This window comes from Rana temporaria, chromosome 10 (genome assembly GCF_905171775.1).
Source record: "Rana temporaria chromosome 10, aRanTem1.1, whole genome shotgun sequence".
NCBI lineage: Eukaryota > Metazoa > Chordata > Amphibia > Anura > Ranidae > Rana > Rana temporaria.
Genome location: NC_053498.1, coordinates 149,236,052 through 149,262,452, shown reverse-complemented (window position 1 = coordinate 149,262,452; position 26,401 = coordinate 149,236,052). Strand labels below are relative to the sequence as shown.

General features: G+C 46.0%; 1 protein-coding gene across 1 annotated transcript in view; it reads left to right on the top strand.

The window, feature by feature from the left end:
- The window catches only part of ACOT7 (acyl-CoA thioesterase 7), a 173,588-nt gene that overhangs the window by 18,821 nt on the left and 128,366 nt on the right, over positions 1-26,401 (top strand). Inside the window, exon 3 of the mRNA XM_040326711.1 lies at positions 14,855-14,946. Within this exon, the coding sequence (XP_040182645.1) occupies positions 14,855-14,946 (92 nt within the window). The remainder of the gene's footprint in view (positions 1-14,854; positions 14,947-26,401) is intronic.

The window sequence follows — 26,401 nt, the reverse complement described above, 5'->3', positions numbered from 1 at the left end:
TCTCCCCGGCGCACCTTTCTTTCACGCTCTCCCCGGCGCACCTTTCTTTCACTCTCTCCCCCCGGCGCACCTTTCTTTCACTCTCTCCCCCCGGCGCACCTTTCTTTCACTCTCTCCCCCCGGCGCACCTTTCTTTCACTCTCTCCCCCCGGCGCACCTTTCTTTCACTCTCTCCCCCCGGCGCACCTTTCTTTCACTCTCTCCCCCCGGCGCACCTTTCTTTCACTCTCTCCCCCCGGCGCACCTTTCTTTCACTCTCTCCCCGGCGCACCTTTCTTTCACTCTCTCCCCGGCGCACCTTTCTTTCACTCTCTCCCCGGCGCACCTTTCTTTCCACGCTCTCCACCGGCCCACCTTTCTTTCACGCTCTCCCCGGCGCACCTTTCTTTCACGCTTTCCCCGGCGCACCTTTCTTTCACGCTCTCCCCGGCGCACCTCTCACACACTCCTTCACACCTTTTTACTTACAGCTTGTTCACACATGAGGTTGGAGGGTGAGCCGGTTTCTTACCGCCCCCCAGCTGCTCCGTCCGTTGGCTACAGAGGTAGAGGTCGGGGGGTACCAATGCTTTGCTTTCTGCAAGTATTATACCCCTGCGTCACTTTATGGACAAATGAATGGGGCCGCCCTGCTACTGCATGCAATGCACGCGCTTTGGCGTACTACTGCGGCACCCCAGCGGTTAGAACAGGCGACGAGGGGGCAATTCCACGCCGCCTCCACCACCTGTCAAACACCCCTGAAAAGTGATCCAAGTGTGAATTGCTTTTTCAGAGGAGTGACAGTCCCTGCTGCACATGTGAATGGACCCTGAAATAATGACATTTGGAGATCCGGGAAGTGAACACAGCGCTGTGACTGGCTTGCCATCGATAGATATTTACTTTTATATATTTATTTGTTATTCCTGAAAGGATAAAATAATGGTAAAGACATCATTTCATTTCTACTCGGCGCGGCTGCTGCTGAACGCGGCGTGTTTTACATAAAACATTTGTTTTTGTCGGGTTTGTTTATCGCCGCGCTGTCTCGCCTTTGTCACAATACATCATCTTTATTCTGCCGCTCTGTGTGGTGACGCCTCTTGCCAGAAACGCAACTGGAAATCTCGGGTATCGCGGCGGCTTCTCTCCCCCCTCCGCACCGACAGCGGCGCTTTGCCATTTAATATGACGACGAATGAAAGTGTAACCTATAGCAATCCGGATTATTTTGTACAAATAACCAAACGCATCATAAATAAAATAAATACTATGAATTTATACATAGTATTTATTTCTTGATGATTTATTTTGTTATTTGTAATTGTTCCTATATTCAAACTTTTTATTTCAGCAGAAAATCGCTCAAAAACGCGTGAATGGTGCGTTTCCATTCATTTCTTTGAGAATAATAACGCTCAAATCTGCCCGATTCAAGCTCCAGAGCTTTTTTGAGCTTCGGGCGTTTGGCTTCAGGCGAGTGCCGTCTCCATAGAGAATCATTGTGTTTTTTTTTTTTTTCCTCTCCCCCGGCATTTTGGAGCTTCCAGATATAAAAACACTGAGGTGTGAATGGGGTCTTGAAGCCCCCCCATTCTGGATGAAGGAGCACAGGGGAGACGGCAGCATTACCAGTCGGGGGGGGGGGGGTTGTTGGATATGTTGACAGATTTAGATACACTAAATTGTAGCTAAGCTCCAGATCACACCTTATGTTCAGTTACTCCAGATGTGCAAAGCTGGTAGAGACACCCCCAAAAAGACTTGTAGAGAAAGGGGGTTCTACAAAGTATTGACTCCGGGGGGCGCCATACAAATGCCCCTCCCCCCACACTTTTCACATATTTATTTGTATCATTTATCATTTTCCTTCCACTTTCCTTTACACTTTGTGTCTCTCACATAAAATCCCAATAAAATACATTTACGTTTTTAGTTGTAATATGACAACATGTTGAACGTTTTTAGGGGTATGAATACTTTTTCCAAGGCTCTGTACATCGCTGGACATCCTGATTTAACAATGGATGTACATCAAGGGTCTTATATTTTATTTTATTTTTATATTTTTTTTAATATAATAAATTATATTATCTATAATATATATTGGCACGGGACTTGCCAAATTTTAGTTTTTCTATATTGTTGCAATCTGCAGTGAGTTGCTGCCGTGTGATTGGCTGATTAGCAATTTGTGTTACCACGCAATGGAACAGGTGTACCTAATAAAGTGGCCGGTGAGTGTATATTATAATATTCAGATAGCGACTTTCCCTTAACAGTCATTGGATGTCATTATCCTATCAGCAATGTTACTTTGTCACTTACAGTTGTTACATGTTTTAGGCTTTTTTATTGTTTTTTCTTTAGTTGTCGAATAAAAGGAATCTTTCCTGACGCGGCTGCCGCGTCTCGTTTATCTGCCGTTGTGCTAAATGTTTGGCGGATGTAATAAAATGAAGCCTCCCAGTAAAGCACGCCTTTGTTCACTTAGGCCGAGGGAGGCAGAGATTGGCGCACAGTTGCCATGACGACCGGCCTGTCAGGATGGTTTTATTAAGGTCCAATGGTAATTCCTATTCCCAAAAGCATGTTGTCAGATTCACTTTTAGTCAAAGCGCAGAGGAAATATTTTCCATATTATTTGCTTGTTCTCCACACAGAACCCGATAATTACATCTAAATGTAACCGTCCCGGCAGGGAGGAGAGTAACGGGGAAATACGCCTAACGGGCAAAGTTTTATTACCTCGCTAATCCCCAGAATGCATCAGAATCCGACAATTTCTCCTCATTATTGGACTGCTTTATACTTATCACCTCCAGACACGGGGGGGTCCGATCATTGCAGTATGAGGGACGCATCATATATTTAACAAATATTTTCAGGTAAAAACATTTTTTTTTATAAATGAATGAATGGTTCCCCCTTTCATCAGAGTCCCCCCTTGCATCACAGTGCCCATTAGAACCCCCCCCTTGCATCACAGTGCCCATTAGAATCCCCCCTTGCATCACAGTGCCCATTAGAACCCCCCCCCCCCCTTGCATCACTGTGCCCATTAGAACCCCCCCCCCTTGTATCACTGTGCCCATTAGATTCCCCCCTTGCATCACTGTGCCCATTAGAACCCCCCCCTTGTATCACTGTGCCCATTAGAACCCCCCCCCTTGCATCACTGTGCCCATTATAACCCCCCCCCCTTGCATCTCTGTGCCCATTAGAACCCCCCCTTGCATCACTGTGCCCATTAGAACCCCCCCTTGCATCACTGTGCCCATTAGAATCCCCCCTTGCATCACTGTGCCCATTAGAATCCCCCCTTGCATCACTGTGCCCATTAGAATCCCCCCTTGCATCACTGTGCCCATTAGAATCCCCCCATGCATCACTGTGCCCATTAGAATCCCCCCTTGCATCACTGTGCCCATTAGAATCCCCCCTTGCATCACTGTGCCCATTAGAATCCCCCCCTTGCATCACTGTGCCCATTAGAATCCCCCCTTGCATCACTGTGCCCATTAGAATCCCCCCTTGCATCACCGTTCCCATTAGAATCCCCCCTTGCATCACCGTTCCCATTAGAATCCCCCCTTGCATCACCGTTCCCATTAGAATCCCCCCTTGCATCAGGATGCCCATCAGTGTCCTCACATCACAATGCCCATTAGAATCCCCCCTTGCATTACCGTGCCCATTAGAATCCCCCCTTGCATCACTGTGCCCATTAGAATCCCCCCTTGCATCACTGTGCCAAATTAGAATCCCCCCTTGCATCACCGTTCCCATTAGAATCCCACCTTGCATCACCGTTCCCATTAGAATCCCCCCTTGCATTACAGTGCCCATTAGAATCCCCCCTTGCATCACAGTACCCATTAGAATCCCCCCTTAAATTTGTGTCCCCGCTTACTTTACAGTCCCCGCCTGATTCCCCCACCCCTTATATCAGGGCCCTCATCAGTGTTTTTCCCCTCTTAATTCAGCCCCCCCCTTTAAGGTCCCCTGCGGAGTCCCCCCCCTTAATTCTGGGTCCCCTTCAGTGTCCTGTCCCCCCTTACATCAGGGATCCTATAAAATTTTCCCCTTCAGGGTCCTATAAGTCCCCCTTTCACACTTTAGGGCCCCTTCAGGGTCCTCCCTTACATCAGGGACCCTATCAGTGTTGCCCCCCATCCTTAGATCAAGCCATGGGGGGTGTGGTACAGTGATCGGATATAGATCAAGCCACGGAGGAGTTTGTTGGCCCGGTTGGGTATAGATCAAGCCATGTGGGGTTTGGTACGGTGATTAGGTATAGATCAAGCCACGGAGGAGTTTGTTGGCCCAGTTGGGTATAGATCAAGCCATGGGGGGTGTGGTGCGGTGATCGGGTATAGATCAAGCCATGTAGGAGTTTTGTTGGCCCGGTTGGGTATAGATCAAGCCATGGGGGGTGTGGTACGGTGATCGGGTATAGATCAAGCCATGGTGGAGTTTGTTGGCCCGGTTGGGTATAGATCAAGCCATGTGGGGTTTGGTACGGTGATTAGGTATAGATCAAGCCATGGAGAAGTTTGTTGGCCCGGTTGGGTATAGATCAAGCCATGGGAGGTGTGGTACGGTGATCGGGTATAGATCAAGCCACGGAGGAGTTTGTTGGCCCGGTTGGTTATAGACCAAGCCATGTGGGGTGTGGTACGGTGATCGGGTATAGATCAAGCCATTTAGGAGTTTGTTGGCTCGGTTGGGTATAGATCAAGCCATGGGAGGTGTGGTACGGTGATCGGGTATAGATCAAGCCACGGAGGAGTTTGTTGGCCCGGTTGGTTATAGACCAAGCCATGTGGGGTGTGGTACGGTGATCGGGTATAGATCAAGCCATTTAGGAGTTTGTTGGCTCGGTTGGGTATAGATCAAGCCATGTGGGGTGTGGTACACTGATCGGGTATAGATCAAGCCATTTAGGAGTTTGTTGGCCCGGTTGGGTATAGATCAAGCCATGTGGGGTGGGGTGTGGTACGGTGATCGGGTATAGATCAAGCCATTTAGGAGTTTGTTGGCCCGGTTGGGTATAGATCAAGCCATGGGGGGTGTGGTACAGTGATCGGGTATAGATCAAGCCATGTAGGAGTTTGTTGGCCCGGTTGGGTATAGATCAAGCCATGGGGGGTGTGGTACGGTGATCGGGTATAGATCAAGCCATGTAGGAGTTTGTTGGCCCGGTTGGGTATAGATCAAGCCATGTGGGGTTTGGTACAGTGATCGGGTATAGATATAGCCATGTAAGAGTTTGTTGGCCCGGTTGGGTATAGATCAAGCCATGGGGGGTATGGTACAGTGATCGGGTATAGATCAAGCCATGGAGGAGTTTGTTGGCCCGGTTGGGTATAGATCAAGCCATGGGGGGTGTGGTACGGTGATCGGGTATAGATCAAGCCATGTGGGGTGTGGTACAGTAATCGGGTATAGATCAAGCCATGGAGGAGTTTGTTGGCCCGGTTGGGTATAGATCAAGCCATGGGGGGGTGTGGTACGGTGATCGGGTATAGATCAAGCCATGTAGGAGTTTGTTGGCCCGGTTGGGTATAGACCAAGCCATGCGGGGGGGGGGATGCTTTAAGTGTTAAGGTGAAGCTAAAACTTCCAGTGTGCATGAGACCTAACCAGAGTCCGCACACTCTCTGACTCAATAAGTGATTGATCGTACATATAATCACTGAATTCCCTAACTGGAATCTGATGTAAATGGAGTGACTGTTGTACTTCGACTCTTGGATGGCGGCAGGAGATTGTCCACTTCTGTCACCTGCTGCCGTCTACCCAAGACGGGAACACAAAGGTTGATGAAACCTTTTGAGTGGACAGATTCTCTCACACCGATACGGTTGCCGTTCTGCATAATGCATTAATTCAATCAGTGACACCATCAAATAAAAAAAAAAAAAGAGAAAAAAAGTCAGGGGAGTCGTGTGAAGGCGGGGGTGGGGAGGGATGTCATAGAGCCGACAGAGAGTGACGGCACGCCGGGTGGGTGAAATCTACCGCAGATCCATCACCGGGAATAAAGTCGGCGAGATATTCTTGTAAATTGGAGACTTTAATGCAGATTTCTGTCATGGAGGAGGTCAGGATGGATGTCTCACCCGAGACAACCGGAGGACGTGATCGCTATGGAAACGTCTCATCCCGGAGATAATAAAATACGCTCTATCACCAAACTATTTCCCTGATGGAGAAATAGAAAGATCCAAATATTTAATTATCCACCGAGATGGGTCCAATCTGCCGATGGGAGTTCTCTATAGAGATAGATGGATTTATATTTCCGAGTCTATCTTTGTAAATACATAAAGGTCTATAGTTAGATAATCTATCCGGATCTCTCTGGTTTACTGGATACATTTGTAAAGATAATCCGATATCTACAGTTGATCTTCTATATCCACATATCTGTCTATCTATCTTCCTTTCTTTCTCTATCTGTCTATCTTCCTTTCTTTCTCTATCTGTCTGTCTATCTTCCTTTCTTTCTCTATCTGTCTATCTTCCTTTCTTTCTCTATCTGTCTGTCTATCTTCATTTCTTTCTCTATCTGTCTATCTTCCTTTCTTTCTCTCCTTTCTTTCTCTATCTTCCTTTCTTTCTCTATCTATCTATCTTTCTTTCTTTCTCTCCTTTCTTTCTCTATCTTCATTTCTATCTGTCTATCTTTCTTTCTTTCTCTATCTGTCTATCTATCAAACTTTCTTTCTCTATCTGTCTATCTATCTTTCTTTCTCTCCTTTCTCTATCTTCATTTCTTTCTCTATCTGTCTATCTTCCTTTCTTTCTCTCCTTTCTTTCTCTATCTTCCTTTCTTTCTCTATCTATCTTTCTTTCTTTCTCTCCTTTCTTTCTCTATCTTCATTTCTATCTGTCTATCTTTCTTTCTTTCTCTATCTGTCTATCTATCAAACTTTCTTTCTCTATCTGTCTATCTATCTTTCTTTCTCTCCTTTCTCTATCTTCATTTCTTTCTCTATCTGTCTATCTATCTTCATTTCTTTCTCTATCTGTCTATTTATCTTTGTACACGTGTAGCGCTACCCCCTCAGGAGCCGCTGATTGTTTTGGGATCGGCGTATTGAGTTACCTCTCTGTGTTGTCTAGGGGTGAAGGTAGTGAGCAGAGCAATGAGCGAATGTCCAATTCGTAGATAAGATGTTCTGAATGCTTTATTTCTCGTCCCAACACGACCAACATCAACTTAAAGTGGAGGTTCACCCAAAAAAATCAATTTTTAACATTAGATTGAGGCTAATTACTGGAAGCAGAATCTTTTTTTTTTTTTTTTTTTTTAAATCAATGCAGTACTTACCGTTTTAGAGATCGATGTTCTCCGTGGCTCCCGGGTATGGGCTGCGGGACTGGGCATTCCTATTTGATTGACCCCCTTCCCACCGTCGCATACAGCGCGTCACGAGTTTCCGAAAGTAGCCGAACGTTGGTGCGCAGGCGCCGTATAGAGCCGCACCGATGTTCGGCAACTTGTGACGCGCTGTATGCGACCGTCGGAAGGCTGTCAATCAAATAGGAACGCCCAGTCCCGAAGACCATACCCGGAAGCGGCGGAGAACATCTATCTGTAAAACGGTAAGTACGGCATTGATTTAAAAAAAAAAACACCCGATTCTGCTTCCCGTAATTAGCCTCAATCTAATGTTAAAAAAAGTTTTCGGGGTGAACCCCCGCTTTAAGGTAGACATGAAAGGTTGATGAAGTAAGAGAACTTTGCGGTATCAGGCTTTGGATAGAAGGAAAGCAATCCTGCTATTCTATAGTAGTACAGTTCGTCACCACTCTAGCCAGAATGGGTGAAGTGCCCCCGGACAGACCTCTGCCACAGGCCTGGCAGCCGGAGTGGCACTTTAAGGTCGCTGGGAGGAACAAGTCTCTGCCACAGACTTGGCTCTGATTAGATTAGGATGCCAGATGAAACCTCTGCCACAGGCTCAATGCTGACAATGTAAACAGCAGAGCGAATCCTCCCAATAGATCACTTCAGGGTCACCGGTTGACAGTGCAAGTGTACCTGTCAATGTTCCGGTCACCAGATCCCCGATGGTTCGTTCAGGCCCTTTTGGATAACCTGCCTCCGGGTTTTCCTCAAGCCAATCCCCCACCGAACGGCATACAGCCTGGGATCTCCTCAGTAGAGGTGGAGACCCAGTCAGTCACTGGGGACTCTTTACGGCATCAGTGGCCCCAGGACAGGAGGGCCCAGTGTCAGGAACTCTGCCATATCCCCCACAAAGTTCAGCTCTGATCTGCCCAAGGGCCCCACAGCCACGCTCCAGTACCGGGCTTCCACTTTGCCTTCCACCGTCCACACCCCCTCAGTTCTCATTGGCTGGGGACAAGCTGTGAGCCATTTCCTGAATGGAGAGGAGTACAGGGTGAGAACTGCTCAGGGGCCAGGTCAACTTTTGCATCGGGCCCACAAGCTTCAAGCTACGCCTCTGCATTCGATATATACAGTATCTATCCATGTGTGTACAGAGATAAGTAGAGAAAGAAATGATAGATAAAGGAAAAACCTTGAGACCCATAGATGGGTCTGTCTGTGTCTCTCTCTGTGTGTCTGTCTCTCTCTGTGTGTCTGTCTGTCGGTGTGTGTGTCTGTCTGTCTCTGTGTGTGTCTGTCTGTCTCTGTGTGTGTGTGTCTGTCTGTCTCTGTGTGTGTGTGTGTCTGTCTGTCTCTGTGTGTCTGTCTGTCTCTGTGTGTGTGTCTGTCTGTGTGTGTGTGTCTGTCTGTGTGTGTGTGTCTGTCTGTCTCTGTGTGTCTGTCTGTCTCTGTGTGTCTGTCTGTCTCTGTGTGTGTGTCTGTCTCTGTGTGTGTGTCTGTCTCTGTGTGTGTCTGTCTCTGTGTGTGTGTCGGTCTCTGTGCCTGTCTGTACGCCTCTAAAGACAGATGTGATTTCCATATGGAAAGTATTGGTGTCATACATACATACATACATACATACATACATACATACATACATACATACATATGATCGATGTTCTGTACATAATACGATCGATGTTCTGTACATACATATGATTGATGTTCTGTACATACATACGATTGATGTTCCGTACATACGATTGATGTTCCGTACATACGATTGATGTTCCGTACATACAATTGATGTTCCGTACATACAATTGATGTTCCGTACATACGATTGATGTTCCTTACATACGATTTATGTTCCATACATACATATGATTGATGTTCCGTACATATGATCGATGTTCCTTACATACGATTTATGTTCCATACATACATATGATTGATGTTCCGTACATATGATCGATGTTCCGTACATACATATGATCGGTGTTCCGTACATACATATGATCGGTGTTCCGTACATACATATGATCGGTGTTCCGTACATACATATGATCGGTGTTCCGTACATACATATGATCGATGTTCCGTACATACATATGATCGATGTTCCGTACATACATATGATCGATGTTCCGTACATACATATGATCAGTGTTCCGTACATACATATGGTGGGCGTACGCGGTTGTGGCTGTAAATTAGCGCCAGTCAGAGGTCGTCTTCTCATTCTGGGTCTCGCGGGCCGCGGGTCAGCATTGTGCCGCTGTGCGCTCTCATTATTTCTATTAATAATTGCGCCCGTGGGCTGCAGTTTTGAGGCTTTAATTTAATACATGGAAATCCTGACAGCGGCTCTTTATCATGTTGGGAAACATGAAAATCTCTTTTGCCTCCGGCGTCCCCCGCACTGCCTCGTCCCGTGTGTGTCATCCATTTATATCGGTGGTCATCGTGTACAGTGTTCCGGGGCATCCTGTGCTTTTTTTTTTTTCGCTGCATCATTTCTAATGAAGGGAGTTTTATATTAGTCGTTGTGGGGTGCCGACATGTCATTTGTAGGGGATGAATAATTGGATCCTTTCATGCAGTCACTGGAGCGGTTCTAATGTAATCATATGTACTACACAAGGCTCTGCAAAGATCAGCCATATGCAAAATGCTGGAAGCAGGGATGGCCAATCAAAATTCAGCGCACTGTATTCCAACCGACTCAGCAATTTTTTTTATTTATTTTTTTTCATCCTTTTTCTCAGAAACAACCGACCAGCATAACAAAAACCTGTATTGATTTTGGTTGAATTCACTCTGAATTGTTCCTTTACAGTGAAAACTGTTGTTTATCGACTGATCCCACCTGTGTAGTCCGATTGATTTTCTGGAAAGTGCGATTCTTTTATCAAAACGATCGTTATCCAGAGCGATCGTATGATTTTGTGTTGAGCCATACCCTTTTCAGTTTGGTCAGTAGATATGGTTCTAATGTCTGCCTGTTCGCAGATAACACTGGAATGCTCTTTTCTGTGGGACCGCCCTGGGCCCTGCAACTATGAAAAAATGGTAAAAGGCACAAAGGTTCTCACAAATATAGAATGCCTGTTTTTAGCAGATTTTTTATTTTTTTTAGATTTTCTCTGGGTTCTGTAATTCCCGGATAGGGCTCTAGAGTTCGGAGACTTCAAAAGAGTCTTGGAAAGGACGAAGATCCCTGGGTCCAGGTTTCTCAGATTTTCTATGGGTTTTGTAAATCCCGGATAGGGCTCTGGAGTTCGGAGACTTCAAAGAGTCTTGGAAAGGACGAAGCCTCTAACCCCTGGGTCCAGGTTTCTCAGATTTTCTCTGGGTTTTGTAAATCCCGGGTAGGGCTCTGGAGTTCAGAGACTTCAAAAGAGTCTTGGAAAGGATGAAGACCCCTGGGTCCAGGTTTCTCAGATTTTCTCTGGGTTTTGTAATTCCCGGATAGGGCTCTGGAGTTCGGAGACTTCAAAAGAGTCTTGGAAAGGATGAAGACCCCTGGGTCCAGGTTTCTCAGATTTTCTCTGGGTTTTGTAATTCCCAGATTGGGTTCTGGAGGTTCGGAAGCTTCGAAGAAATTTGAGAGGGACGAAACCTCTAACCCTGGGTCCAGGTTTTGTAAGATTTTCATTGGGTTTTTGTCATTTCCGGATTTGGTTCAAAAGCTTCAAAAAGTCTTGGGAGGTAATGAACCCTTCACTTTGGTTCCAGGTTTTGTCAGGTTCTGTCCAGGTTTTGTAATTCTTGGTTCTAGAGTTCAGAAGCTTCAAGAGTCTTGGGAGGGACGAAACCTCTTAATCCTGAGTCCAGGCTTTATCAGATTTTCTCTAGATCTTGCAATTTCTGTATTTGGGGTCTGCAGTTTGGAGACTTTGAAGAGTCTTGGAAGGAACAAATTCTCTAAACCTGGGTTTAGGTTTTATTGGATTTTGTAATTCATGGATTGGTTGAAGTTTTGGGTGGCTTTAAGGAGTCTTGGGAGGGATGGAGCCTCTAACCCTGGGTCCACGTTTTATCAGATTTTCTCCATGATTTGGTAATTCCCAGATTGAGTTCTGGAGTTTGGAGACTTCAAGGAGTTTTGGGAGGCACAAAGTCTCTAACGCTGGGTCTAGGTTTTTCAGATTTTCTTTGGGTTTTCTCGTTCCCAGATTGGGTTCTGGAGGTTGGAGAATTTAGAGAATCTTGGGAGGGACAAAACCCCTAGGGCTGCGTCTTTTAAAACCCAGTCTGGGAATTACAAAGGACCCAGGGTTCAAGGTTTTGTCCCTCCCAAGATTTTTTGAAGCCTCCAACCTCTAGAACCCAATCTGGGAATTACAAAACCCAGAGAAATTCTGAAAAAAAATAGCCCCAGTGTTGGAGGTTTTGTGCCTTTCAAAACTCTTTTTAAGTCTCCAAACTTCAGAACACAATTCGGGAATTACTGAATTATGAAGAAAATATGATAAAATGTGGACCCAGGGTTAGAGGCTTTGTCCCTCCCAAGACTCCAAAACCCATTCCAGGAATTACAAAATCTAAGAAAACCTGAACCCAGGTTTAAAGGCTTTTCTCCTTCCAAGACTCTTTGACACCTCCAAACTTCAGAACCCAAATCCAGAAATTGCAAGATCTGGAGAAAATCTGATAAAGCCAGGACCCAGGATTAGAGGATTTTGTCCCTCCCAAGACTCCTTTGAAGTCTCCAAACTCCAGAACCCAAAGCCGGAAAGGAGAAAATCTGAATAAACGTTGACCCAGAGTTATAAGTGTCATCCCTTCAGAAGACTCTTTGAAGCCACCTAAATGCTAAAACCCAATTCGGGAACTAGAGGGTTCGGATGGCTTCAGAGTCTTATGAAGGAATGACACTTCTAATTCTGGGTCCAAGTTGATTCAGATTTTATCCATATCTTCTCCTTTCAGGTAATGGGTTCTGGAGTTTGGAGACTTCAAAGAGTCTTAAAAGGATCATGTCTCTTAACTCTGGGTCCAGGTTTTACGAGAGACCAACAGACTGTGTGTGTGTGTGTGTGTGTGTTGGAGGTGTGCACCCCCTTTATAGTCAAGGGCCTCACAGTAGTTCAGGGCTCCACACAGGGGGAACATGAGGTTCCCTGCCCTGTGGGCCAGTGCAGCAGGGCTTAAATGAACATTTGCGATGTGTCATAATAGCCATGGACTTTTTATTTCCCTAAAATCTTTTACTTTTTTTTGTATTTTTGCATCCTGTGTTGATCTCCTGTGGCCCCAGTATTGGGAGCACAACTTTGATTGTTGTCACCTTATAACGGGAAGTGCTTGAACAAGGACTATAATGGCAGGATCGCCGGGTATTCAATGAAAACTGCTTTTGTAACATTACAGCTCATATCAGATTCTTGTAATTGGGTTTAGTCTTCTATAAAGAGACCCTGTCACCATCGTACCATTACTTTTCAGGTTGCTTTACTAAAAAACAGTTGCTTGCGTGTTTTGCAGATTGTTTTGGCCCTTCAGCTGGTGTTCTTTTCACTTAGCCAGTAAAACACTGGCCCTGGCAAGGCGCTACAATATGATTACATTCACAGATTAATAGAGGAGGTAATGAGCTCTCTCTGTGGCTCTATCATGGGACCTCGCCACTTCATCTAAATTTATAATTGAATTTTAATTAAAAATTTAGCATGCAGCTGAGATTTAATGAAGTTGCCATGTAACCTTAAGGGTCCAGTGCCCAGGTGCTCCTCCAATCCCCGTGGTGCCCCAGAGGAGCCAGCTGCTGCTTTTCAGGAGTAAGACAAAGAACTGGCCGGACTTTTCCCGGCAATCAGACGGATCTGTCTTCTCGCACAGCGCAGCCTGGGAGGAGGGGAGGAAGAATCTTATTGGATGCTGCAGGGAACTGGTATTCTTATAGTCATGTTGGTAAATAATAAATAAGGCGCAATCACATCGCCGTTGTTTGCTCGTTTTTGTAAAAACATGCATTACATTATGATGATGTGTGAAAAAACGCACTAAAAAGGCAATAGTCATTTTTATTGGTGCATTTTTTTCAAGTCACGTCCTGTATTTTTTAACAAACAGAACCTAAGAAACGGAGACAGAAAATTTTGACAAATGAACAGATCAAAAGCTCGTTACCCCTTCCCACCTGCTGTAGCGTCCCTGTAAACGCAGTTCTGAATGCCTCCAGAATGACTATGGAAAAAAATTATTAATCTTTCAGTTTTCAATTATTTTTTTTTTAATCTAGGATGGGTCCTGAAGTTCGGAGGCTTCAAAGAGTATTGGGAGGGATGAAGCCTTGAACTCTGGGCCTATGTTTTTTTTTTTTTTTTTCTCTGGGTTTTGTAATTCCCAGAATGGTTCCTGGGGTTCAGAGTCTTGGGAGGGACACAGCCTCTAAGCTTGGGTCCAGGTATATCAGATTTTCTCCAGGTTTTACCATTCCTGGTTTGAGTTTGAGTTTGGAGACTTCAAAGAGTTTTGTGGAGGATGAAGCCTCTAACTCTGGGTTCATGTTTTCTCAGATCTTCTCCAAGTTTTGCAATTCCCGGATGGCTTTAGGAGATCGGAGACTTAAAAGGACCTTGGGAAGGACTAAGCCTCTAACCTTGGGTCCAGGTTTTGCAATTCCCAGATTGTGTTTTGGAGTTCGGAGACTTCAAAGAGTTTTGTGGGGGACAAAGCCTGGGTCCAGGTTTTCTCCGGGTTTTGTAATTCCCAGATTGGGGTCTGTAGTTTGGAGTCTAGAGAGGGACAAAGCCTCTAACTTTGGTGTACAGGTTTTCTCAGTTTTTCTTCAAGGTTTTTCAAAACCCAAATTTGATATTTGGAGTTTGGAGACTTTGAAAGAGTCTTGGGAGGGACAAAGCCTCTAACCCTGGGTCCAGGTTTTCCCAGATTTTCTCTGGGTATTTGTAATTCCCAGATTGGGTTCTGCAGTTTGAAGGCTTGAAAAAGTCTTGGGAGATACAAAGCCTTTAATCCTTGGTCCAGGTTTTCTCACATGTTCTCCAGGTTTTGCCATTCCCAGATTGAGTCCTGGCATTCGGAGCCTTGAAAGAGTCTTGGAGGAAGCAAAGCCTTTTACCCCGTTTAGGTTTTCTCAGATCGGCAATCATGTGGCGCTATTATTTATATATATATATATATATATATATATATATATATATATATATATATATATAATCTCTATATCTCTATCCCAATTTTTTTGTAAAATGAGGATGTTGCGCCGAGTAAATGGATACCAAACATGTCAAACTTTAAAATTGCGCACGCCATAGGCGACACTTTTTTTTTTTCTACAGGTTACCTGTTTAGAGTTAGAGGAGGTCTAGCGCTAGAATTATTGCTCTCGCTCCAATGTTCGTGGTGAGACCTCACATGCGTGATCCAAATAGCGTTTGCGTATGCGTGCGCGACTGAAGTATGGGTTCACTTCTGCATGTGAGCACGGAGGGATGGGGGCGCTTTTACTTCTCCAAACAATCTCCAAACTCTATTCATGTGATTGATTTTCTCTTGTAGGAGCGAAGAGATTAACCAACAGAGCGACTTTGTGGTACGTGCCGCTGTCTCTGACCAACGTGGACAAAGTCACCGAAGTTCCCCCAATTCAGGTAATTATCTGCAGATGGAATTCTGACTTTGTAATTTGAATGTTCTGTATTATAGGAGTTTGTAAAACTATCCGAGAGGAATTTGGGGCCGGTCACACCACAATTTCTGCATTTCCAGTGCTCTGCACATGCTCAGTTGCTTTCTATTCCTGGCACTGTGCCTAAAATCAGAGCCAATAGAGGCAGATCAGCTGACCGCTTTAAGATTTACTGCTGCGCAAGAGGGAAGAAAGCAAAAGGAATAATACTGACAGAGTGGAGGGAACACAGATTAGGGGTGGAGAAAAGAAAAGCAGGAGAGGTGACAGGCCAAACTCTGCTGCCAGGGAGACACAAAGGGGCTGATTTACCAAGCCTTTACTCCATGACTCATGGAGTAAAAGCAGGAGTAGCAGCCGTTTTGCCATTTACTAAAGAAATACGCTGCTAGTGCAGTGTATTTCCCTAGTTACTAATGTGCTCCGTGCGCCCAGGAGAGGGTGCATTGTGCACCAGTACAGACCTGGCGCACGGCACATTAAACTGTAAATTGCGGGGGTTTGGGCGGGAGTTTATTAGGGGGGGAGGTGGGGGGATGCAGGGGAAGTGAAGTGACATGTGTTTTGAAGTGTTTGGCGGGCCGAATTGAAAGGGAAAGTGTTTTTTGAAAACAGATCCCCGTACGCTTGCACAGTGCGCCTGAACCTCGGGAGGTTCATTTGCATACTGGGCATGCGCAGAGAGAAAAGTCAGGGATTCCCGTGCGCCTTGTCAGTACGCCGTGAAAATCTTGGTAAATACCAAGCGGCGTACCCGTGAATGCGCTGCGTGACGCGGCGCACGGGAATCTCCGAGCTGTTTTCAGCCCTGAAGGGGAACTCCGCGCCAAATTTCAAACTTGAAATCGGCGCGGGTCCCCCTCCAGGGCTACATTAGGCTCTTAGGCTTGGTCCGGAACGTGAGGGGTTAAACCCGCGCCGATTCGGCGCGGGGGTCCCCCCCAGATCCAAACCAAGCCCTCATCCCAAGCATGCAGTCTGGCCCGGACAGGAATGGGGGCGGGGACGAGCGAGCGCCCCCCCCCCCTCCTGAGCCGTACCAGACCGCATGCCCTCAACATGGGGGAGTGTGTGCTGTGGGGGAGGGGGGCACTGCCCCCCCACCCCACAGCACTCTTGCCCCCATGTCGATAGGGACAAGAGCCTCTTCCCGACAACCCTTGCCATTGGTTGTCGGGGTATGCGGGCGGGGCTAATCGGAATCTGCGAGCTCCCTTTAATAAGGGGGCCCCCAGATGCCGGACCCCCACCCTATGTGAATGAGTATGGGGTACATCGTACCTCTACCCATTCACATGGGGGAAATGTAAAGTAAAATAAAACACCACACACAATAAAATATTTTATTAATCAGCTCCGGAGCCCCCCCTTTCTTCTTTAGCTCTCTTAGAAGGGGGGGTTTCTTCTCTCCCGATCTTCTGCCGGGACCCTGGGCTTCGGTGATTTCTGCCGGGGGAGGGCGCCATCCCTCGGTCCTCTCCGGAGCCTTCCGCCGGATGCCCCCACCCCATTTAAGCTCTTTTTCATTAGGGAGGGGCATCCGGACTTCGGGGTCTTCTGCCGGGGGATGGCGCCTATCCCCCGGTCTTTCCGGTGCCTTCCGCCAGGGTTCCGGTCTTCCTGGTCTTCTGCCGGGGGTGCGCCAACTCCCAGGTCTTTTCTCTGCTCCCTCTTCTGCCTGGCTCCCCCGCGGAGCCAGGGCTTTCTTCCGTCTTCTTTCTTCTCTCTTCCTTCTTCTGCCTGTCTCCTCCGGGAGCACAGGGCTTGTCTGCGCTGTCCTCTCCCTTCTCTTCCATTGGATGTTGACACGACGAGGTTCCGCGCTGACATGCCGTGTCAGCGGCGGGCATGGACTTATATAGGGCAATGCCACCATGTGACCTCAACCCATGTGACATCACATTCCCTGGGCATGATGGGAATGTGATGTCACATGGGTTGAGGTCACATGGTGGCATTGCCCTATATAAGTCCATGCCCACTGCTCAGACGGCATTCCAGCGCCGGACCTCGTCGTGTCAACATCGAATGGAAGAGAAGGGAGAAGACAGCGGAGACAAGCCCTGTGCTCCGCGGAGGAGACAGGCAGAAGCGGAAGGCATCGCAGAAGCCCGGAGAGTGGCGCCCTCCGGCGGAAGACACCGTACAAGCCCGGGACCCTCCCCCAAAGGCAGGAGCCTCCCTGGTGAAGGGGGTCCCGGTGAATTACGTCGCTGAAGACGGGGGTGGGGTGCCAGTGCACCCCCCCCCGCAGAAACCGTCGTGGAAGCCCGGGACCCTCCCCCAAAGGCAGGAGCCTCCCTGGTGAAGGGGGTCCCGGTGAATTACGTCGCTGAAGACGGGGGTGGGGTGCCAGTGCACCCCCCCCCGCAGAAACCGTCGTGGAAGCCCGGGACCCTCCCCCACAGGCAGGAGCCTCCCTGGTGAAGGGGGTCCCGGTGAATTACGTCGCTGAAGACGGGGGTGGGGTGCCAGTGCACCCCCCCCCGCAGAAACCGTCGTGGAAGCCCGGGACCCTCCCCCAAAGGCAGGAGCCTCCCTGGTGAAGGGGGTCCCGGTGAATTACGTCGCTGAAGACGGGGGTGGGGTGCCAGTGCACCCCCCCCCCCGCAGAAACCGTCGTAGTAGCCCGGGACCCTCCCCCAAAGGCAGGAGCCTCACTGGTGAAGGGGGTTCCGGCAGAAGATGGCGAAGCCCGGGGCCTAATGGGGTGGTGGTGGGGGGCCCCGGCAGAAGACCCCCGGCTGACTAATAAATTAATTTATTCATGTGTGGTGTATTATTTTTTTCCATTTTTTTCCCCAGGTGAATGGGTAGGGGTACAATGTACCCCCATACTCATTCACATAGGGTGGGGGGCCGGAATCTGGGGACCCCTTTATTAAAGGGGTCTCTCAGATTCTGATAAGCCCTCCGCCCGCATACCCCGACAACCAACGGCCAGGGTTGTCGGGAAGAGGCTCTTGTCCCTATCGACATGGGGACAAGAGTGCTTTGGGTTGGGGGGGCAGTGCCCCCCTCCCCCACAGCACACACTCCCCCATGTTGAGGGCATGTGGTCTGGTATGGCTCAGGAGGGAGGGGGGCGCTCGCTCGTCCCCACCCCCATTCCTGTCTGACCAGACTGCGTGCCTGGGATAATGATAAAATGAGGAAAAAAGTTGCGCTAACTGTAAATATTGTAAACCAGTAGCAGCTAGCACCAACAAAAGACAATATTGTGTACAAAGAATAAAAAAGAAAAAGTGCAGCGCTGAATATTCAGTGAAATGAATCAAAAAATATGGTAAATAATCAAAATTCAGTGAAAAATCAAAGAAAAAATAAAAAAACACAAAAAAGGGGGACACACCCCCAAGTAATGTGACAGGTAAATAACCTGAAAGGCAGCTAGAAAGTGAGATCTAGCTGGATAATGTGTAATGTGAACACACCGTGATAAGTGAGGGAACACAAAAATAAATGATAATAAGAACCTCAGATGAAGTCCATATAATTTAAACGTGTAACTCCAAAATGTAAATGTGATAGTCCAAGGTCAAAATGGCCTATACAGTCCAAAGAAATATATATATGCAATGTATTTCCTTTTTTTGGAGTTGGTCAGAAGTTCTTTGTGGAAAAGACCAAATGACTGTAGAGGAATGGAAGATGTTGTGATCTTCTCAGGTATGGAACTCAGATGTTCTTAATAAGCAGTTGGAACCTCATCGGCAATCCATAATAGTATCCAAATAAACAAGTATAAAGATGGGTACTCTTACCGGAAAGTGTGGACATACACGTCAGCGACGGTATGTCAAACACGCATGTACGAGCTCCTAGGCAGCCGTGATGTCAGTGGGGAAGCTGTTTGATGTGCCGGCCTTTAATCCGCCAGGACGGGTCCAATCCAATGAGAGGAGACAGCTCGTGCAGGTGTGGTTCTCAGATGAAAGAGTATGATATGCAGGCCAAACGTAGAAACCATGTAAGGGAAAACGTACTCACATAGTGCGGTTAATCCCAAAACAAGCCTTTATTAGGCATAGAAAATAAAAGCCAAAATAGACAAAAAACTGGATAAAAATATATAAAATAGATAAAAAAGTACAAGCCCAGTGAAAGACGAGTACAAGTGATCACAAGTAAAATATGGCGTAATGAGCAAGTAGCATATGAGCTATGTACATAGCTCATATGCTACTTGCTCATTACGCCATATTTTACTTGTGATCACTTGTACTCGTCTTTCACTGGGCTTGTACTTTTTTATCTATTTTATATATTTTTATCCAGTTTTTTGTCTATTTTGGCTTTTATTTTCTATGCCTAATAAAGGCTTGTTTTGGGATTAACCGCACTATGTGAGTACGTTTTCCCTTACATGGTTTCTACGTTTGGCCTGCATATCATACTCTTTCATCTGAGAACCACACCTGCACGAGCTGTCTCCTCTCATTGGATTGGACCCGTCCTGGCGGATTAAAGGCCGGCACATCAAACAGCTTCCCCACTGACATCACGGCTGCCTAGGAGCTCGTACATGCGTGTTTGACATACCGTCGCTGACGTGTATGTCCACACTTTCCGGTAAGAGTACCCATCTTTATACTTGTTTATTTGGATACTATTATGGATTGCCGATGAGGTTCCAACTGCTTATTAAGAACATCTGAGTTCCATACCTGAGAAGATCACAACATCTTCCATTCCTCTACAGTCATTTGGTCTTTTCCACAAAGAACTTCTGACCAACTCCAAAAAAAGGAAATACATTGCATATATATATTTCTTTGGACTGTATAGGCCATTTTGACCTTGGACTATCACATTTACATTTTGGAGTTACACGTTTAAATTATATGGACTTCATCTGAGGTTCTTATTATCATTTATTTTTGTGTTCCCTCACTTATCACGGTGTGTTCACATTACACATTATCCAGCTAGATCTCACTTTCTAGCTGCCTTTCAGGTTATTTACCTGTCACATTACTTGGGGGTGTGTCCCCCTTTTTTGTGTTTTTTTATTTTTTCTTTGATTTTTCACTGAATTTTGATTATTTACCATATTTTTTGGTGCCTGGGATAATGGCTTGGTTTGGATCTTGGGGGGGACCCCACGCTATTTTTTTTGCGCGGGTTTAACCCCTTATGTTCCAGACCAAGCCTAAGAGCCTGGTATGCACCTGGAGGGAACCCACCTTATTTTTTTTCCGGGGGTCTGGAGTTCCCCTTCATGAACAGCGATCTGTCATTTACACATGTCAGTCCCCCCCCCCCTACAGTTAGAACACACCCAGGGAACATATTTAACCCCTCCCTCGCACCTAGTGTTAACCCCTTCCCTGCCAGTGGCATTTTTTGAGTAAGCAATGCATTTTTTACAGCACTGATCGCTAGAAAAATGCCAATGGTTCCAAAAAACTGTTCGATGTGTCCGCCATAATGTCGCAGTACCGATAAAAATCGCTGATCGCCCCAATAACTAGTTAAAACAACAACAAAAAAAAATTTGTAGACGCTATAACTTTTGCAAAAACCAAACACTAAACGCTATTTGCGATTTTTTGGAACCAAAAAGATGTAGAATACGTATCGGCCTAAACTGAGGGTTTTTTTAGTTTTTTGAATATATATTTTTGGGGATATTTATTATAGCAAAAAGTAAAAATAATTTTTACATATGTGGGCGGGACTTACGCAAGTCCCGCCCACATATATAAACATCGTTCAAACCACACATGTGAGGTATTGACGCGTGCGTTAGAGCGAGAGCAATACTTTTACCACTAGACCTTCTTTGTAACTATAAACTGGTAACCTGGAAAAAAAAGAAAAAGGTCACCTATGGGGATATTCACGGAATTCATTTTGGCCCCATTGCAGGAGTGTTTCCAATAGTAAAGCGTGACATGTAAGGTATCTATTTACTCAGTGTAACATCATCTTTCACATTATCCCCAAAAATTGGGCTCACTTTTGTGTTTTGTTAATTTTTAACCACTTGAGCCCGGACCATATTTCTGGTCAATGACCGGGCAAGTTTTTGTGATTCGGCGCGGCGTCGCTTTAACTGACAATTGCGCAGTCGTGCGACGTGGCTCCCAAACAAAATTGGCAACCTTTTTTTTCACACAAATAGATTATTAAATGTGCGTGTTTACTTCTGTCTTTAACACCTCCCCTTCAGGCTGGAAAGCATCAGATCAGGGGAAACCAAAAAAAAAAAAGCTCTCATTCCATTGCAGCTTGGTTCCTACATGTGTGATGAACTGAGCATGCTCAAACACTTAGAAAAAAAATATCCTTTCTTTTTAAAAGGTGAAAAACACTCATTGGATGCTCATAGAGCGTGGTTTGGGTTAATTGCAGGTGTGCCCAATTACAAGCTCACCCAAACTAGAGACTGCAATTTGGTCATGTGATTTCAATTGCTTCATTACTAGCACTGTTATAAAAAGCTTGGATCGATCAGTCCTCAGCTGCCCTCAGAAGGGGCAGGCTGGCAGAAATGCTGTTGCTAAACACAAATGTGGTTTGTTGCATGGGTTTTGTTTTATTTTGCCAATGGTTTTGGTTTATTTTTAAATGATGTTCACTTTGATGTATTTGTCTATGTGGCCTTATTTTATGAAAAATGTGTAAAGCTATGGTTAGAATTTTGAAATGTATTTTTGTTTGTTTGTCTTTTTTTGCTTTCCTTGTTTTGTTGACCAATAAAAATTACTTTAAAATTGTTAAGTTTGTCTTTTGTTACTTTTTCATGCTACATATGTTGACAGCTGCAGCTGAACTAGGTTAGGGCCTAACAAATTATGTGTGATTTTTGTCTAAGCTTCTTTCCTGGTGTGTAATCATGAAATGTTTGCCATGTTTATTCTCCCTGACTTTAAAGACAAAAACTGGTAAGTATTTTATTTATTCTGCAGTGGTCCTCAGCCCTCAAGTACCCCCGACAGGACATGTTTTGGGGATTTCTCTTATCAAGAATTGCTGTCCAGACTATTTTAAAGCACATGTGCAAGATGAAGGAAAACCTGCAAACATGGCCTGTGGGGGGGGGGTTTGCTATTGGTGGACAGGCTTGACGTGCTGATTTACAGCACTGTGCTTAAATCTAGCGCAAGGCAATCCTATTCAAATTGTGGGTGTTTGAGGGAAGCCAAGTGAGTGTTAGAACCCCTGCTTTGTGTTTTTTTATTTTTGTGTTGAGCTTTGTGTCCCTTTTCTTAAAATTGGCTTCACTTCCTGTCACACAGCTGAACAGGAAGTGAGGTTAAAACCCTACCAGTGTCATTTCTTGGGGACACCGGTCAATCTAACTAGTGTCCCCATTAAGCAAATTGCACTCCAGCACTGCTGTGTACACCCCAAATCATGGGTCTTCAAACTACGGCCCTCCAGTTGTTCAGGAACTACAATTCCCATCATGCCTAGTCATGTCTGTGAATGTCAGTGCATTACAAGGGCTCATGGGATGTGTGGTTCTACAACAGCTGGAGGGCCGTAGTTTGAGGATCCCTTCCCCAAATGATTATTTAGTTTGGGGTTTAGTAAAGGCAAAGCCACTCTGCAGTACAAGCATAGTTGCTGAAAATCAGAGAGGAAGCACTGATGGTTTTAACATCCAATCCTGTAGAAGCAAAGTTGTTTTGTTTTCTTCCTTGCTTTGCACTTGTAGGAGTGGATTTGCCTTTAGTAAATGGACCCCAAAGTCCAAGATCCCTAATAATTTGGGGTGTACACAGCAAAATGCTAGAGTGCAATTTACATAATGGGAAACTATTTAGATTGATCTCTGTGTCCCCAAGAAAATATATTAGTAAGGTTTTACCCTCACTTCCTGTTTGGCTATGTGACAGGAAGTGAATGAATTAGAAAGGGTGAAGACACCTCACAAATGTTGTCACTATCAGGGGTGCAGACATCCCCAAAAAAATGAGCAGATAATACTTATTTGCAAATTAATAATTTTTTAGTTAACATTGGGTGGGGTGCTCTAACACACACATTCCTACATATTAGCAACGCTCTATCCTGGCCTATTGGCATGGTTATATTTTCTTAGGGCTCTCAATAAAACTCTATGAAATTTGTGCTTAAACTAGAACCAGGGGCGGACTGACAACTCATGGGGCCCCTGGGCAATAGAAGATTATGGGGCCCCTCTGGCTTACAGATGACCACCACGCCAGGAGGTAGTGCAGAGGCGGGCAGCTAAAATCTTGGGATATTCACATTAAAAGCATGTCATTTTCGGACATATCAGGGACAGATCTAAAAAAAACACAGATTTTTACATACTGTCCCTGGTTTTACTGAGCCTGGCAACCCGGATGGGGCCCCCTAGTGGCATGGGGCCCTCGGGCAGTGCCCGAGTGACTCAATGGTCAGTCCGCCCCTGACAAGAACTATAATCAACAAGTTTTATTTTCTTTCATTTTGGATAGAGTGAGGGAGGGTTATAGGCCCTGTCAGTTTATTTTGTATTATCTGTGTCCAATTGGGGAGATTTGCCTTCACTTCCTGCCCCATAGCCAAACAGGAAGTGAGAGAAAAACTATGCAAATTAACCACTTCCCGCCCAGCCTATGGCCGATTTACGTCCGGGAAGTGGTTACACAATCCTGACAGGACGTCCTGCAGGATTTCATGCCGCACGCGCCTGTGGGGGCACGCAGCGCGGCGATCGGTGATGCGGGGTGTCAGTCTGACACCCTGCATCTCCGATCTCGGTAAAGAGTCTCTCACGGAGACGGAGACTCTTTACCACGTGATCAGCCGTGTCCAATCACGGCTGATCACGATGTAAACAGGAAGAGCCATCGATGGCTCTTCCTCACTCGCGTCTTACAGACGCGAGTATAGGAGAGCCGATCGGCGGCTCTCCTGACAGGGGGCGTTCGCGCTGATTGTTTATCAGCGCAGCCCCCCCTCGGATCACCACACTGGACTACCAGGGATGCCCACCCTGGACCACCAGGGTGTGCAAAAACAAAAAAAATATAGAACAAAAAAACAAAAAGCATTAAAAAATAAGAAAAAAGATGCCAATCAGTGCCCACAAATGGGCACTGACTGGGAAAATCAGTGCCACCCCACAGTGCCCATCCATGCACAGTGCCCACCTGTGCCACCCATAAGTATCCATCAGTGCCACCCATAAGTGCCGCCCATAAGTATCCATCAGTGCCACCCATAAGTGCCGCCCATAAGTATCCATCAGTGCCACCCATAAGTGCCGCCCATCTGTGCCGCCCATGAGTGCCCATCAGTGCCGCCTATGAGTGCCCATCAGTGCCGCATAGCAGCGCCGCCAATCAATGCCACCTCATCTGTGCCGTCAGTACTACCTCATCGATGTCCATCAGTGCCATCTCATCGGGGCCCATCAGTGCCGCCATATCAGTGCCCGTAATTGAAAGAGAAAAACTTATTTACAAAAAAATTAACCTAAAAAAAGAAAAAGTTTTTTTTGTTTCAAAATTTGCAGTCTTTTTTTAGTTGTTGCGCAAAAAAAAAAAACGCAGAGGTGATCAAATAACAACAAAAGAAAGCTCTATTTGTGGGGAAAAAAGGACGCCAATTTTGTTTGGGTACAGTGTTGTATGACCGCGCAATTGCCATTCAAAGTGCGACAGTGTTGAAAGCTGAAAATTGGCTTGGGCGGGAAGGTGCGTAAGTGCCTGGTATGGAAGTGGTTAAGGGAATCCAGTGCCCCCCCAGAACTAGTGTGTGGGTCCCCTGAAAATTACTGGGCGGGGTTATACAAAAACAGGGTGTGACCTTGACAGGAAGGGGTGGGTCATTTTTCTATTAGGAGGTGCAGATATGTAGTCAGGCCTTGGGCAGAACCAAACCTTAATATACTACTGCATATTAGGGCTTATTTAGACCGGAACCGATTTACAGCGTGTTTTTATATTGTGGGAGGAAACCCACGCAGGCACAGGGAGAACATGCAAACTCCATGCAGATGCTGTCACGGGCGGGATTCGAACCAACGACTCTTTTGCTGCTAGGTCAAAGTGCTATACACTACACCACTGTGGTGAACGAACATGATTGCAGCTGAAAGCATGAGATCTTTTTTTTTTTTTTGCAATACCATGCTTTCCAGCCTTATTGACCCCGCCTCTCTCCATAAAGAGGACCTGTCACACACTAGTCCTATTACAAGGGATGTTTACATTCCTTGTAATAGGAAGAAAACTGATCATTTTTTTTTTATTTTTTTATTTCAGTGTAAAACATTATAAAACTAAATAAAAATAAATAAGAAAACCCCCAAAAATTTTTTTAAAGCGCCCCGTCGCGACGAGCTCGCGCACAGAAGCAAACGCATACGCGAGTAGCGCCCGCATATGAAAACAGTATTCAAACCACACAAGTGAGGTATCGCCGCGATCGTTAGAGTGAGAGCAATAATTCTAGCCCTAGACCTACTCTGCAACTCAAAAAATGCAACCTGTAGAATTTTTTAAACGTCGCCTATCGAGTTTTTTAAAGGGTAAAAGTTTGACGCCATGCCACGAGCGGGCGCAATTTTTAAGCGTGACATGTTGGGTATCATTTTACTCGGCGTAACATTATCTTTCACAATATAGAAAAAAATTGGGCAAAATGTATTGTTGTCTTATTTTTTAATTCAAAAAAGTGATTTTTATCCAAAAAAAGTGCGCTTGTAAGACCGCTGCGCAAATACGGTGTGACAAAAAGTATTGCAATGACTGCCATTTTATTCCCTAGGATGTCTGCTAAAAAAAAATATATAATGTTTGGGGGTTCTGATTAATTTTCTAGCCAAAAAATTGTGATTTTCACATGAAGGAGAGAAGTGCCAGAATTAACCCGGTGGGCAAGTGGTTAAAGTACTCATGGCTATAAAGAATAGAGTCATTGCTCATTAAAAAAAAAAAAAAAAAAAGGGGGTCCCTCCAAATTTAATTACCAGGCCCTTCAGGTCTGGAATGGATATTAAGGGGAACCCCGCCGTAAAAACCCCAAAAAAAAAAGACGTGCGGTTCCCGGCAAATATCCATTCCAGACCCTTCAGGTCTGGTGTGGATTTTAAGGGGAACTCCACCCCAAATTGAAAAAAAAAATGGCGTGGAGTCCCCCTAAAAATCCACACCAGACCCTTATCCGAGCACGTTGACCTGGCCGGCCGCAGAAAAGAGGGGGGGACAGAGTGCGGCCCCCCCCCTCTCCTGAACCGCACCAGGCCACATGCCCTCAACATGGGGAGGATGTCCCCATGTTGATGGGGACAAGGGTCTCATCCCCACAACCCTTGCCCGGTGGTTGTGGGGGTATGCGGGCGGGAGGTTTATCAGAATCTGGAAGACCCCTTTAACAAAGGGGACCCCCAGATCCTGACCCCCCCCCCTGTGTGAAATGGTAATGGGGTACATTGTACCTCTACCATTTCA